We start from the raw sequence: 14,666 nt of genomic DNA on the forward strand, positions 1-14,666 counted from the left end.
CCAAAGCAGCTCATTTGGCACATCCCTCGTGGGGGGGAGCCTAGAGCGCCTGTGCCTGGACTGCTCCACATTTGTGTGCCTTTCTCCTCACTGACCAGCTGGGAATCCTCACTGATTCCCTGGGAAGACCTTAGCCATGAGCACAACCATCTGCTGTGATTCCCGAGTCCTTCCAGTGAGTTCTCAAGTGTGGGGTTGGGCTCAGGGCCCCTCAAAACACATGGTGTTCTGGGTTGAATAATGTCCCTGCAAAATTCATGTCTGCTCGGAACCTGTGAATAGGATCTCATTTAGAAACAGAGTCTTTGTAGAGAGAAGTTAAAATGTGATCACAGGGGATCAGCAGGAGTTCTAATCCCATGACATGTGAATTTATAGCAAGAGAGAAATGTAGACACAGATGCAGACACTCCAGGAAGAAGACCCCAAGAGGACAGAGGCAGAGTGGGAGCGATGGGGCCACCAGAGGACCACCAGCAGCCACCAGCAGCCGAAAGAGGCAGGAAAGGTTCTTCCCCGATCCTGAAGAGCCGGGCGGCCCTACCAACACCCTGACTTTGGGCTTTTGGACTCCAGAACTAGGAGACTAGCGCTGTGTGTGGCCACTCGCCACAGCAGCCCCAGGTCACTCACACATGCGGTCACCCACTCATGATGCAGCCTGTCCAAGGAACTCACGTTAGGGCCCAGGAGGTGTGACAGTGGCTCCATGCATGAGACACTCACTGTCTGACACAACTGGCCTCACAGAACAGTGAATGGTCCCCAGAGGGACATCGAGGCACTAGCTGGGGAAAGCACTCTGTTGTGTTTGCAAATCAGGGCGCTGCTCGGCCAGCGAACCAGCAACAGGATTTATGCCCATCTCCCCAGCATCCTGGGTCTGGGGATGGGAGGACAAAGTGCCCAGAGGAGATGAAAGCAGGAGTTTTATTTGATGCCAAATCCTCTAAATCTGGTACAGTGCTTGGCTCATGGTAGAAGCAAAATATCTGTTGAATTAATACTGGCGATCAATTAACCAATCGTCAGAGTGGGCAGTGCAACAGCCTCTTTGAAGGGAACCGGAAGTACACCTCATTATTGCTGGGACTGTTAACACCTCACTTGAAACAGAATTCCTTCAAACTTCTCCACGTCCCTACAGCAGGCAAGGGCCCACATTCCAACACCCAGCCCCTCGTCCTCTTGGGCTGGTTCCCCACGGCATGGAACTCACAGCATCCGCAGATGGTGAAGAGTGCGGTCGTCCTGCTCAAGCCATGGCCCTTTGTCGTACTTGAGGTACTCGATGTCCTCTACCACCTGAGACAAAAACAGTTTCAATTTCAGGTAGAGTCCCATTTTGAAAATTTAAGGGAGATAACATTTTAATATACTATAAGCCATGAATATCTAGCAGGAACAATCAGCACAGAAATCAAAAAGAAAGGAATTCGGACAGATGGCCTTCAGGGAGGAAATGGGATTGAGCACTGACCCTCAGTGTGGGTGCCCAGCCTGGCGGACGCTGGGGTCAGGGGCAGGGGAGTGGAGCTGACCCTCGGCGTGGATGCCTGGCCCAGCTAACACACAGGTGGCAGAGAGATTATGTGTGAGGCTGGGAGAAGCAGCACAGGACAAAAAATTCATGAAGACTCGGGGAACCAAGTGTCAGGGACAGACTACTTATTTCCTCCCTAGAGAACAAGAAAACGAATCCACTTCCTAGAGAGATCCAATACACTGTTTCCAGCCCCACACACGTAGCCTGCAGTCCGACCTCCCAGAGGAGCAGTCTTTCCAGATGCTTTCTGCCCCCAAACATGCCAAATTCAGGGTCCTCTCCTAACTTTCAAGAATTTGAGCCTGAACTCAAAATACAACACAGTGCTACAGAGCAAATGCATTCTCCTACTCAGACACACAGCACCTGAACATATCTCAAGGTGTGAAAATCTCCTAAACACAACCACGTCCCCAGAAACAAAAACACGTGGGATGTAATCCGTCAGAGCAGAATGGGCCGCTGGCGTCCTCAGCGCTGTCCCAGCACCACAAAGGGACACTTTCTCGGGTGCTCAGGGACTGCACTCCTCTCCACGGAGAAGACCTTCCGCCAGAGCTTTCTCCTGCTCCTGCACCCAGAGCCGGCCAGGCCCTTGACTCCACAGCACTCTAGACCTCATCACCATCTAGACCTCAACCCCACATCGTAACACTGGCATTTTCTTCTAGAATTTTCATATCTTCTGTTTTGCTTTTTACAATTTACAATTCATATATAAGATACGGGACTTTTTTTGTGTGTAACTGATGATCCACTGCCTCAACACCATTTAATAAATAATCCATTTCCTTCTACTTCATTTCTTCTTTCTCTTTAAAGCTCTACCTTTACCAAAGTCAAGTCACTCACACACACACACACACACACACACACACACACCCGTTTCTCCACTCTCTGCTCCTGTTCCATTACACCACGTATTAATTCCTGTAGTAATACTGCAGTGCTTTCATCACCATAATTTTGCAATATGTTTTTGTATTTGGGAAGGCAAATGTTCCTGCATTATTCTTTTTCAATTTCTTTCGGCTATTACTCATTAAGCTCTCTTGAAAATAGCACAGAGATTGACTTGAATTTTACAAAGTGCACTTACTAATGTACCTTCTACAATTTTAAGATCCTAGAAACTGAATTATTTAAATGAAAATCAAAATCTCATGCCCAGGGGAGTGATGGGCTGCCTTAGTGCCTCCTTGAGCTTATGAAATGCAGACATTTCTAAGACCAGTGGGAGCTGAACTGATTATCTGATTTATAAGAACTTTACATATGAATCAAATTTAAGAATAATTATAAACTTCTCAGCCGATTTCTTACCTTCTCTGCATCTTGAGCTTCCCTTGCACTGTACTGTAACACCTCACATTTCTCACTGTAAGGAAAGGCAAGAAGAAGTTCATGGTAAATCTTCTAAGCTTATAAACAAATGAGTATATAGCATTAAAGTCTACTGCTACAAACATTAAAGCTACCCGTTCTGAAGAGAACAGTGTGCTGGACACGGGCTGGCTCACGGGGCCTGAGAGGCTGAGGAAGACCTGCTAGCTTCTGGCAGGACAGTGACAACAGCAGGTATATCTCCTGACTTCCTTTCTGGCTACCCCACCCCACTGCACCAGCACCAGAGACCAGGGGCTGAGGGGGACAGGGTGCATGGTCACCACTGCCACAGGTTCATCACTGGACGTGGGCCCAGAGAACAGCCAAGTGGTGGAGGAGGAAGGGCAGGGTACTTGAGCTGCTCAAATCTAGGAGACAACCCAAGTCTGCAGCAGGAAGGCAAGAGCCTAGTTCCGTTAGTCCTTGGCCCTTCGTCTAAACACTGAAAAAAGACACAGCTAGGTCCTGAGAAGAAGAAGACGGCAGGATGCCCTTTCCAGCACTTTTGCGCATGCCCCTACCACGCAGACGGCTGGCTGCCCGCCCAGGACTTGACTGCCAGCCAACAGATGGGAAAGTCTGTACCTGACAGATGAAGGCGGCTGCCTCTGCCACCACCTCCAGACCAAACCGTGGGAGACTTGAAGCCACAGCCCCGGCCAGAGAGATGGTGAGGCCGCCCAGACTGGAGGCCTGCTGGAAAGCCCATCACTGCAGAAATGTCTGACCTCCTTACCACAAAGGGGACAGCAGAATGTCAAGGACAGACTACTACTTCCCCCAGATCAGTTGCATGGCACATCCAAGGAGATTACACAAGGGACACCCTCTCATTCAGGAGTCGATAACACAGCACCCCCCTACTGGTGGGGGGTAAATCCACAGACAGTCCAAGACCTTACAAGCTATGCTCGACCTGAAATCCACATCTGACCCTACACAATGGTATCCAACTTCACCAACCAGGAACCACCTTCAGTGGGCCACTGGTTTAAGGAGCTCAGTTAGTAGCTAATTATTATGGACTCCTATGAATCCCCAATTTCTTAGGTGCTGTGCTTACAGAGAAGCCTGCATTCTATAGTTGAAGGAAGTCATTTGACTAGATGACAGTTTCTCGGTGCAGCCCAATCACTCCATTTTTTGTCTAGAGATAAAAGAAAATGATCAGAAACCACAGGCACAATGATGATGGCCCCATAAAGCCAGAAACGGAAGCTCACTGCACCTGCCCTCCTGGCCAGAGCAAGAGCCACTCCTCATTCGAGAACTCAGCATCTTTCCTCCTCAAGCACCCACAGCCTCCCACTGTCACTAGAAAGAGAAAGGCACAAAGGTTAGTGATCTCCCTCCACAAGCCACACAAGCCAAGTCAGAATTAAACCACGTGTGTAGGAGACAGTCGTGGACACTCCGTGATGATCAAGGAAGGGCAGCTAGCATGGAAGCATTATTGTCTATCTCATAGGCATGTAAACGCTCACCGTGGATGTGGCATCCCTGGCGTGGCTGTCAGAGGCGTCAGGAAAGCAGTGACGGGTACCTCCGGCACACAAAACAGCACACTTTCAAAGCCCCTGGAGGTGGCAAGCACGGCGCAGCATGGGCCAGAGGACGAAGACAGGGCCCCTGCCCTCACAGAATGTGAGACTCCAGACCACCTACTGAGAACAACTCACAGAGCCAATTTCACAGCCTAACATTTCCATCTTCGTGTGACTCAGTTCAACGAACATTTGCTTCCCAGGTGCCGTAACAAGCAGCGTCCCACAGCAAGTGCCTCAGTGACAAAATGACAGAGGACACATCAAAGCCTCCTGCTGGGTCCCCCACCCACCCCCATTCCCACCGGCTTGTTTGTGAAGGGAGACCGAAACAAAGAGGGTGGCCTACAAGGGTCTCAGAGATTCAGGGACACCATCAAGGCCTAAGGAGTGAGCTGCCTGATTCCCCCAGGCACACCTCTCCCAGGAACCCCTGGGTCTCCTGGGAATAGCAGGGCTAACAGTGACATTTATAAATAGAGTAGAGTAAATGTCTCTTCACAATTGTTTACACAGATGTTTGCTAAACCCAGCTACAGCTCCACAATATAAGGTAATGAGGATAAAAAACATGTTCTCCAACAATTTTCAGCATAAATGTTGACAAAGCCAGAAAACACATATTCCTATGGTAGTTCACTGTGCCTCGTAAAATCTCACAATATGACTTTGACCAAAGCTGCACCGTTCTTCATGCGTTCAGACAGGACACGTAAGATGACAGTGTCCAGGTCACAAAAGAAGAGCTAACATAGGAGAGACTGGCTCAGGTGCCAGCAACACTAATCAAGCCCAGTAAATCTACTTTGCTTCAAATACTGACATTCAAGCCAAAAGACACTTCTCTTATTCAGTTTTGATTTTACTGATTAACTACTAATACTCTAACAATTTTACCTTCTAAGGTTAGTACTATAAATATGTAATAATTAACTAAATGATTTTAAATAACCAAACCTAGGAAACCTAAAATTGTTTCTGTGGGAAATACCTCCTGAATTCTAAAACACAAATCACAAATACTTACAAACTTCAGATAACCTAGTCATGATAGTTTCTTAAAATTTCATGTACAGGGGCGCCTGGGTGGCTCAGTGGGTTAAAGCCTCTGCCTTCGGCTCAGGTCATGATCCCAGGATCCTGGGATCAAGCCCCACACCGGGCTCTCTGCTCAGCAGGGAGCCTGCTTCTCCCTCTCTCTCTGCCTGCCTCTCTGCCTACTTGTAATCTGTGTCTGTCAAATAAATAAATAAAATCTTTTAAAAAAAATTTCATGTACAATTTGGCAGTTCTAGTCAAATCTCACAGTGAATTCCCAAGAGAAAACTTCGAGACACAAGTAGGTCACCAGGCCGTGGCAGGACCCTGGTCTATGATCGAACACTTATATAAATTGGGCTACACAGAAACTTTCACACAGGTGCTCTTTTAAATGTGACAAATGACCGCCAATGTAAGTGGCTCCCAGAACAGCTTGAGTTATGACAGTGGACAGACGATATGTGTTTGGAAGACAGAGCTGAGAACAGAGCAGGACCACAAGGGGAGAGACCACTGCCTGTGGTATAATGAGTCTCCGTGGCAGGAGAGCAGGTGACCTACAACTTTTAAAAATCTTTACTATGCTATTCATTTGGAAAAATCAAATTAAATCCCACACATTCACCTGTCCGTCTATTGTTCTCATTATACAAACTGCTGAGAGCAGGGCTCCACTGGACTCTCCTGAAAGCAGGGGAGGGGATAGTCCCCAACACGTGTGGTATCTTCAGGTGAGCATGCTACAGTCAGCAGCGCGACCATCAGTCGTGGAGAGGCACCCTCTCCTTCATGGCGACAAGCACACAACCCCGTGCCTGTCCCGTTAGTGGCCACGTGCTACATGTGTTCCATGAGAAACACACACCTACCCTAAGCGCCCCTCCTTCCCTTCACCTTGTTCACCTGATGCCCCCCGAGACAGGACCACCAGAGCAAGAGGACCCCCTGGGCGCGCAGGGATGTAACCAGGGCAGGTATCCAGGCCAGAACAGAGATGACGCAAGGGGAGCTTACGATGACCACTGAACATACTTCATTATCAGGAAGCCCTCTAGAAGAAGTTCTTGAAAATCACCACAAAGTAAAAGAAAACCACCCTCACAGAGAGCCTGACTCAGGCATTATTAGCTAAAAATTTCGTTTGAGAATTTGTCAGGACGCCGTCTCTCAGCTGAGGTTTCTAGAGTCAGATCTCCAAGAGTTTTGGAACTGCAACACAAGGGTCAACTATCTCCATTTCTTCTGCTTATTCACGTATGTCTATACATTCCCGAGCACAGATTACGAAACCTGCTTTTTTCCTGCACTTCTAGTCCTGAAAACAGAGCAGTCCAACAGGAAGACAGGGACCTACAGCTCACCCTGCTCTGTCCTGCTGCTAGGTAACAGCTTAGCACAAAACAGACACGGGAACATATGCGTCAATGCTTATGGTTAAAAAAAATTAGTTTTCAATTTACAAATCAAACTTTTCTTTCAAAGTTACCATAACTTGCTTTGATTTTACTCACGCCTTCATACACTGAAATCTTAAGCAAAGGCATGAGATTTTTAGGCATCAAGGGGCTCAAGTTTAACACTGTTTAAGACAAGCTGCTAGATACCTTCAGGAAAAGATCAAACACCTCCTTCCAGTGGGACTCAAGGGACAGTGGCCCAGACTTCCCTCTCAGATACTGGCAGCCAAGGACTAGGGACGAAGAGCAGACCAAGGGGAGAACATTTCCTTTTGTGTTTTCAGGAAAGAAACAATGTGAGCAGGAGGAAGGAAAGAAACAGGAGGACCCGGTAGGATTTTAAAAGGATCTACACAAATTGCTGTCCTCCATGAATTCTCGGCACGGATTCAAGGAGCACTTTCGAGTAAGCCTTTTAGGTAGCCAAGAATACTCGGCTGCCACCTCAGGTTAAAACACAGGAGTTCTCTGATGCTAACTGCCTGGGGTGGGATACAGCATGGCTTTCCTTCTAGCCTCCAATGATTGTACAAATAAAACAAAGAAGTATGGGCAAACTAAGCAAACCAAGAAACTAAAAATCCCCACCAATTAAGCTGAAATGTGTGCTGTCACTGCTGCTTATAAACATGAGATTAAAACACTGCAGACAACATCTGCTGTAATAAATAGGAGTGAACTCCCGGGCTGCTGGACACAGGGAACCACGTGTGGGGATGCCGCGCCACAGGACTCAATCGCACGCTTAGCTCACCTCATCTCTGGCAGGAAGGTCTTCTTGTAGGAGTTCTCGATGTCCTGCAGATAGGCGGAGGTGATCTTCATTTCATGAGGCTAAACAAAAGCAGAGAAAAACAAGCAGAATGTTTTAGACTTTTTCTTTTACTTGCACACCTGTAAAAGCTGAAAACAAGCAACAAACATGGTTTTCTTGGAACACCTCCTGGGTGTTGCAGAGATGACAGGAAAGGGGCCTCAGTATTGGTCAGGGCCGACCTCGTTGTGCCACAGCAGGGCACACACGTTTGCCCAGGGGATCCCATGGCCTAACCTTTCACACGTTAAGGTTAAGACACACACTTAGAACGGGAGCAGGAAGAACCTGTTATAGTATACACGTTCCACCTGGCATGGACTGTAGTGCACACACACACACAGAGCACACACAAGCACTCATGTGCGCAAATACCAGAGCCTGGCAGCTAAGACCATGACAACAAGGGGACTGGCCCATCTCTCCCCCAGCCCACACCCTCCTCTCCACCACAGACTCCCTCCTGTCTTCTCCCTTCACTACTCGCACACCGCAACCACCTCTCCCACTTCCTGCACCACTCACCTCCCTTATCGCCTGAACTGTGCTCCACCAAACTCAGAGACCGACACCTCCACATCTGAGCAGCCAGTCTCAGTACCTAAAACCTCTTACAGTTCAGCAATGCTACAGGCAAGTCATGTTATCTTCCACCTCATGTTTCTTTGTGGCACTGACTGACCTCCACCTGGTACCTTCCTTTGCTTCCCTGTTTGCTGCTGACCCTGCCCACAACAACCCTACACTTGCATCACAGCACTGGAAAGAAGACCTGTTCTGTCCCAGGAAAAATTACTCGACGTGAGAGTGGTGTCTTCAGACAAGAACTAGTCTGAGCGGCAGTGAAACCTTTGTGCCCCGGGTCCTGCTCTGTGCCCCGAGCCAGTGAGCAGCACCAAACCGCAGCTTCCGGCCCCCTAATGCAGGTTCAGCCAGCACTGCCTGAGTGGGGAACGCAGCCCCTGTGCTCTAGTCTCCACAAGGGGAAAGGAGGGAGAGGGGCTCAACCTGAGGTAAACAGGAAAGGAAAACTGAAAGGATGCTAGAAATCACATTCACTTGGCCAACAGAAAATTGGGTGCAGAAGCCCCACGAAAGAACAGAACATGGCAAGGAGCCTGCCACCAGCATACTAACCCATCCCCATAGGGTGGCTTAGGGGACAAGGTGTGACGGCGGGATGGTGCTCCGGGCTGCGGAGCACTGCCGGAGAGCAGTGACTGACCACAGCCCCTTCCAGCCACCGCACAAGGGCCCACACTCAGGTACCCCCACCATGTGGGCCACCCATCTTTGTGAAGGCCGGTGGCACCTGACAGCAAACTGCTGTGACTGCCACCAGGAAGTGCTGATCTACGAGGACACATCAAGATAACAAGGACAAGTAGAAAGAGCGTGGTCTGCAACTGAAAAGCTGAGTTACATTTCCTTTCTTCTGAATCCGACTCTGGATCTCTGGAACGGGCACGTCGATGTAGATGACCACATGAGGTGGCAGGTGCTCGCTGATGGTGACCTTCTTCACCTCGTTGTAGTGGTCCACACCTACACACACGAGAGAGGCACATCAGTCACGGACGGGGCCGCCACAGGATCCCCCAACATGCGCCCTTCCAAGTAAAAGGGCAAAGGTAGACTGCAGGGCCCAGAGCTACGTGTCAATCCATGAATCACAGAAGGCACAGGTGTCTGCACCGGCAGCACACACACGACACAGGACCCCGTGGCAGGTGCCAGAGGCAGCCCCCGCCCTGCAGCGCTTCTCCTGCCCGCAGACAGCAAGCTCTGGGCCCAAGGACTGCACATCACCTCCACAGGGCGGGACGCTGGGACTTATGCACTGGCCTCCATGTCATCCAAAAGGCCAGATTCTAAGGGCATCTTAGCCACAAAGAAGGCCAGGAGAGGGCACACAAGTGTCCTCTTTGGTGGCCTGTGGCAGTAACAGACACGGTCCCGTCTCCTCTAGCGAGGACAGACCTTTGTTATTCACTTTCTTTTTCAAGTAACTAAAAAATAGGAAGCTATATTTACCTGGTTTCAGTAAATTTAATCAGCTACACAGAACTACGTACTGTAACAGACTTAGTAATATAAAATAAAACAGGAAGCAAGTTAAGGCTGAGGGCTCACTCTCCCTGGGTCATCCTGTGCAGAACAGCCACATACAACCTGTGGCCCTAAAGGACACGGTGCTGTTTCGAGGACACTCTGCACCTGGATGTCCTCTGGCGTACAAGGACGTTACTAGAAAGTCAGGCAGAGCACACTGTGGAGCGCTGGAATGAAACCACCACCTTCACCTACCACAGGAGCAACATCAAGAAACTGCCATCTCTGCAGAGGTTCATGTGGTGGAAACTTCCAGAAGAGATCAACTTTGGGGCTCACACTAGAGCCACAGAAAGGCAATGACTTTGCTCTAAAGGAAATGTTCAGGTGACCACTGCAGTGAGTCTGGTTTTAGTGGCCATTCAGGGCACACCTTGGACCCAAGTCAGCAAAGGTCTGACCTGGAGGACTATCAGGGTACACAGGTGATGCCACCGCAGCGAGTGACTGAGGTTTCCCTTGGGCACTGTTCTCCTTTCCATGCAAGAAACCCCCGGTCTCATCTCAGCTTCCCACCTGGGCAACACGGAGCGAGGCCAGCCTCCCCTGCCCTCAGGAAAGGCATCTGTTCTTCCGCCTCCTGCTGCTCGGACTCCTATGAGCGGAGTTCCCCTTCGGAGACGACCTTCCACCTCACAGTGCCCTCTACTCTCGAGTCCTCTGTTTCCCCTAACCCAACCTGGAAACGCCACTCACTAGCCACTGGCGTCCCGGAAAGCCCTTCTCAGCTCCGGGTGCCCTGCACTCTCCGGGTGCCGACTGTCCCTCTGTCACCCTCGCTGAGACCACTCAGCTTCAGGTCTGCGGCAGGATGACCCAGTAGGCAGAAACCCAGAAGCCCAAGGATCCCAGCCTCCGTGCTCCCTGCTCACTCTGGGCTTTCCCCACCTGCCTCTCCTGGGCCGCCCCTGCCATCAACACCGCAGGAACCTCCTCCACGCTTCACCCCGCTCACCGGCCGCCCTGCTGCCAAGCTCCCTCCTCAAGGCCGCTGTGGCTGACAGCACCCGGTCTCCCACCAGTTAGCGCTCTTCCGTGTGCTCCTGCAGCCCCAGGAGGAACCAGCATCGATGCAGCTTCCGTGCCTGCCTCACCCCGGCCAGAACCGCAAGAGCCTTCCTTGTCTTCTATCGTCATATTCCTGGCACCTAGGACTGAGCCCGGCACGCAGCCAGCAGCTCTCACAGCAGAACATGGAAGCAGACAAGAGCGGAGCGCCTCAGCCCCGAATCGTCTCCTGGCTGGCTTGGCTCTCCCCACTCACTAACCAGCCTGTAGTGCTCGGCCCTCCGGGGAGAGCCGGCCGCTGGCTCCGGCCAGCTGAGCACTCAGATGAACAAGCAGACTGAGCACAGGGCCCCACAGCCCTGCCCTGGCACATGCCTCCTTAGACACCCCTTAGACATGTGTCCCTAACTCCTCAGTCAGGCCACCTTTGACCAGACCTCATCCTCGTCCGTGTCCACCTGTTAGACCTCCAATGAGCCCCACAGGGTGCCGCTGTCCTGGGAGGAATCAGAACACCGCCGTATCAGACAGAAGGGAAAGAAGACGATGACGCCGGCTGCAGGTGCAGGCTCAAAAAACACAGACATCCTGATGACACACAAAATCACACACTAGAAACTGGTTAATTCAGCGAAATTAAACTAGATCAGAGAAAGTAGCTTAGGTGTTTGGCGGAACCTGTCTGCTTTCCCAGAGATAGGAATTTAGGAGGAAGAGAGGGTGGAAAGAACGCTCTTTTTTCCTGTTAATGTAACAAGTAAAGGCACTTATTCATGTAGTCACCACACATGCCGAGTGCACACCAACTGTAAAGGGAGTCTGCCAGAGCCTCAGCCAGCGGCACAACACACCCAGGAAGGCCTGACCACAGCCCCGACTCACACTGCTTTCGGATGAAGCCTTGGTTGTACATCGCCTCTAAGAACACGAAGTCACTGAAGATGGAGCGTTCCAACACAACGCCTTGTCCTGTCAGAAACAGGGAAGCAAAATCAAAAGTTAGACAGATACAAACCAAAGCACTGGAAACGAGTAACTCCATTTCAGAAAGGCAAAAGTTATTCACGGTACACTTTGCATATCAAATATTTCAAAAGCACAGACGTGTTCTTCTAAGTGGGAAATCGTTTTAGAAAATGAGAACACTTCCCGTTTTGGTGCTGTCACATTCTGTCTCATCCTGTCGGCTATAACCTATCACATTAGGAGGAAGGTATTTCTGTCTGAAACCATACCTTTTCCATCCTGTCTACCTACCCCAATCCTGCCCTGGCCCGACCTCTCAGCCAGACCCCAGCAGCATCCAGACTCTCCCGCCATGCCCCGTGCCCCACTCATCAGCGAACCACCAGCTTTCTCCCAACCACATCTTGAACCCAACCGCTGAAGGCCTCCTGACTGCTGGCCAGGTCCCAGTCCCAGACCCCAGCTAGGCCCAGCCTCCGCCCTTGACCCCGGCTGCTCTCCCAACAGATGGGCACTCTCAGAGCTGAACCCCGATCCCGTTACTCCTCTGCTCACAGCTCCTGATGACTCCCTCTCCCCTCCAGAGGGAAAGCCATCTTGCCCAGGTCACTTCTCTGACCCTGTCCCATCTACTCCTAGCCCACTCACGTCACAGCAGCCTCCTGTAACCTCAGCGACTCTGTGCACTATCCCCACCAGCTCCGGCTGGCGTCCCTGCACTCAGGCCTGCTGTGTCAGCATGGAGGCCTCCCCCACCTCCTCACCAGGAAGCATGGCCCCGGGCCCACAGCAAACCCCCTTGAGCCTCTCACTACTGGATAGGACACTGAACATGCCCATGTTTACGCTCTCTCCCTACCACAGTGTCAGTTCTAGGAGGTAGCAGCCTTTGCTTCCTCCTCCCAGGCTCCTAGAACGCACCTGGCCCACGGTAGGCGCTCACACAATGTGCAACAGTTCATGGAACACAAAAAGAAGCAAGTTTTCACTTAAAGTGCTCTTTTTTCACCCTAAGAAATAGGGAGCCCTAAGATAGGGTTGAAGTATGCTTCCAAAAGAAGCTGGGGTAAGGCAAGTCTCAGTATTAATTCCAAGGACAAAGCAGCTCCTGCAAGCCAGGTCCTGGTACAGAACATCAAAAGGGAGACCGCATTTTTTTCTCAGGAGCGGCACTAACCAAAATCAGGGCTTATGTTTGCCTGAGGAAAAGTATCACTAAGAAAATTCCGGAAAAGCAAGACAATAACCAGACTCCTGTGTAAACATTTAGGTGAAGAGTGAATCCTGCAGCTTGGGGCATGCACCGTGCACGCAGAGCCCGCTGGAGTGTGAGCCAGTAGGTCCTAAATGCAGGTCTGTACATCAGTCCCATCCATTACTGGGGGCCCTTGTTGCAAGACCTTCTTGTTCTCCCACCCATGAAGCACACCCCCCCGGTGGCAGCTGAGCTGCCTGTAAGTGAGCTCACTGCATTAACAGACAGCCACCCCGGTGTGGCCACCGCTGCCACAGGAGGCAGACACAACACTTAGACAATCTGCACCTCCTCTCAAGCATGCATACATGCTGTCTGCTGCCGGCTGCATATTCAGCACCTCCGAGGCCAGGGCTCTCTGGCACAGCATGGTAGTATCTGCTGCCCCCATGGGAGGGGCCGAGTTTAACCCATACTGCTGGTCGCCAGGATGCTGCCACCCCCCACACCACCCCATACCAGACCCTGTTCGGTGCTAACTTTACGTACTGACTCCTACTGCCTGTCTCCCAGACTCTAGGCAGCACCTGCCCCAAACAGCCCTTGTCTGTTTCTTGCTGGGTTCCAGAAACATACCCCCTTAAAACACTGCACGGGCCCGCAGGGCCCTGTGTGCTCTGCCTGCCCCACCTCTGCACTTTCTCCAGGGTAAGCACTACCCAGTGGGTGCAAGGTGAACCCAGCCCACACCTGGCCTTCAGAAACAAGCCTGTTTTGTGTGTCCCATCTGTGTGTGACAATAGCGCCACTGCATGCCTGGGACTACACGTCATCACAGCCACTTACAGGCACTTCCTTCCCTGCGTCTGTGGATACCTCTCCGGGGAGCCTAGAGCAGCGGCACGGAAACTTCCTACAAAAACCACCAATCCTACCCCCGTCCCCAGGAATGAAGTAACAGAAAGCAAACTTTACTCTGAAGCAGGAATGACATGAATTGTGGGGGAATTTATAATCTTATTAAGAAGACAGAACTTGCCTCATCCAACACCCTCAAAGAAAAGCTCTACTTAGTGGCCATGGAACATGGCGGGACTCCAGAAGGGGGCTAGGGCACACATGTGGCCACAGGCCTCGGAGAGCCCACCTGTGCTCAGCAGGTGCTCCAGAGCGTCGGCGTACTGCAGCAGGCGGCTGGCGTACAGCCAGGACTGCAGGCGGTAGCTGTTGCCGTCGTTACTCTTCGGGTCGTCATAGAACTTCTCTATGCTGCAGCTGCCACTGAGCTCTATGTCCAGGGCCCTCCCATCTCCTGTGGTGCTGTCTGCGTAATGCACCCCCGCTTCTGGGAAGTGCTTTAAGCCTGAGAAGAAGAAACGAGACGTGAGTGCCTCACCTGCCCTCCATGGGCAGCCGGGTCTCACAGAAACCAAGCCCCACCCAGACACATAGCAGAGGCTGGTCACTTAGAACCTGGGCAAAGTTACCCTCACACCTGTGTTTGCACATGACGCTGAGGATGATGTGTCCAGAACAGCTGTAGGACGAGGTCCCCCGGAGACCCTCCCCGCCCTCGTGGAAGATCCTCCTGAAAAGG

The 14,666-nt window shown here is 51.2% G+C and overlaps 1 protein-coding gene across 1 annotated transcript in view; it reads right to left on the minus strand.

The window, feature by feature from the left end:
- NDUFA10 (NADH:ubiquinone oxidoreductase subunit A10) overlaps positions 1-14,666 on the minus strand; it is a 51,121-nt gene that overhangs the window by 32,719 nt on the left and 3,736 nt on the right. The window contains exons 3-8 of the mRNA XM_032857652.1: positions 14,217-14,432; positions 11,791-11,877; positions 9,212-9,333; positions 7,729-7,808; positions 2,870-2,924; positions 1,220-1,305 (exon numbers count right to left, since the gene is read on the minus strand). Of these exons, the coding sequence (XP_032713543.1) occupies positions 1,220-1,305; positions 2,870-2,924; positions 7,729-7,808; positions 9,212-9,333; positions 11,791-11,877; positions 14,217-14,432 (646 nt within the window). The remainder of the gene's footprint in view (positions 1-1,219; positions 1,306-2,869; positions 2,925-7,728; positions 7,809-9,211; positions 9,334-11,790; positions 11,878-14,216; positions 14,433-14,666) is intronic.

Source organism: Lontra canadensis, unplaced genomic scaffold (assembly GCF_010015895.1).
Source record: "Lontra canadensis isolate GAN:19392208 unplaced genomic scaffold, GSC_riverotter_1.0 scaffold13, whole genome shotgun sequence".
Taxonomy (NCBI): domain Eukaryota; kingdom Metazoa; phylum Chordata; class Mammalia; order Carnivora; family Mustelidae; genus Lontra; species Lontra canadensis.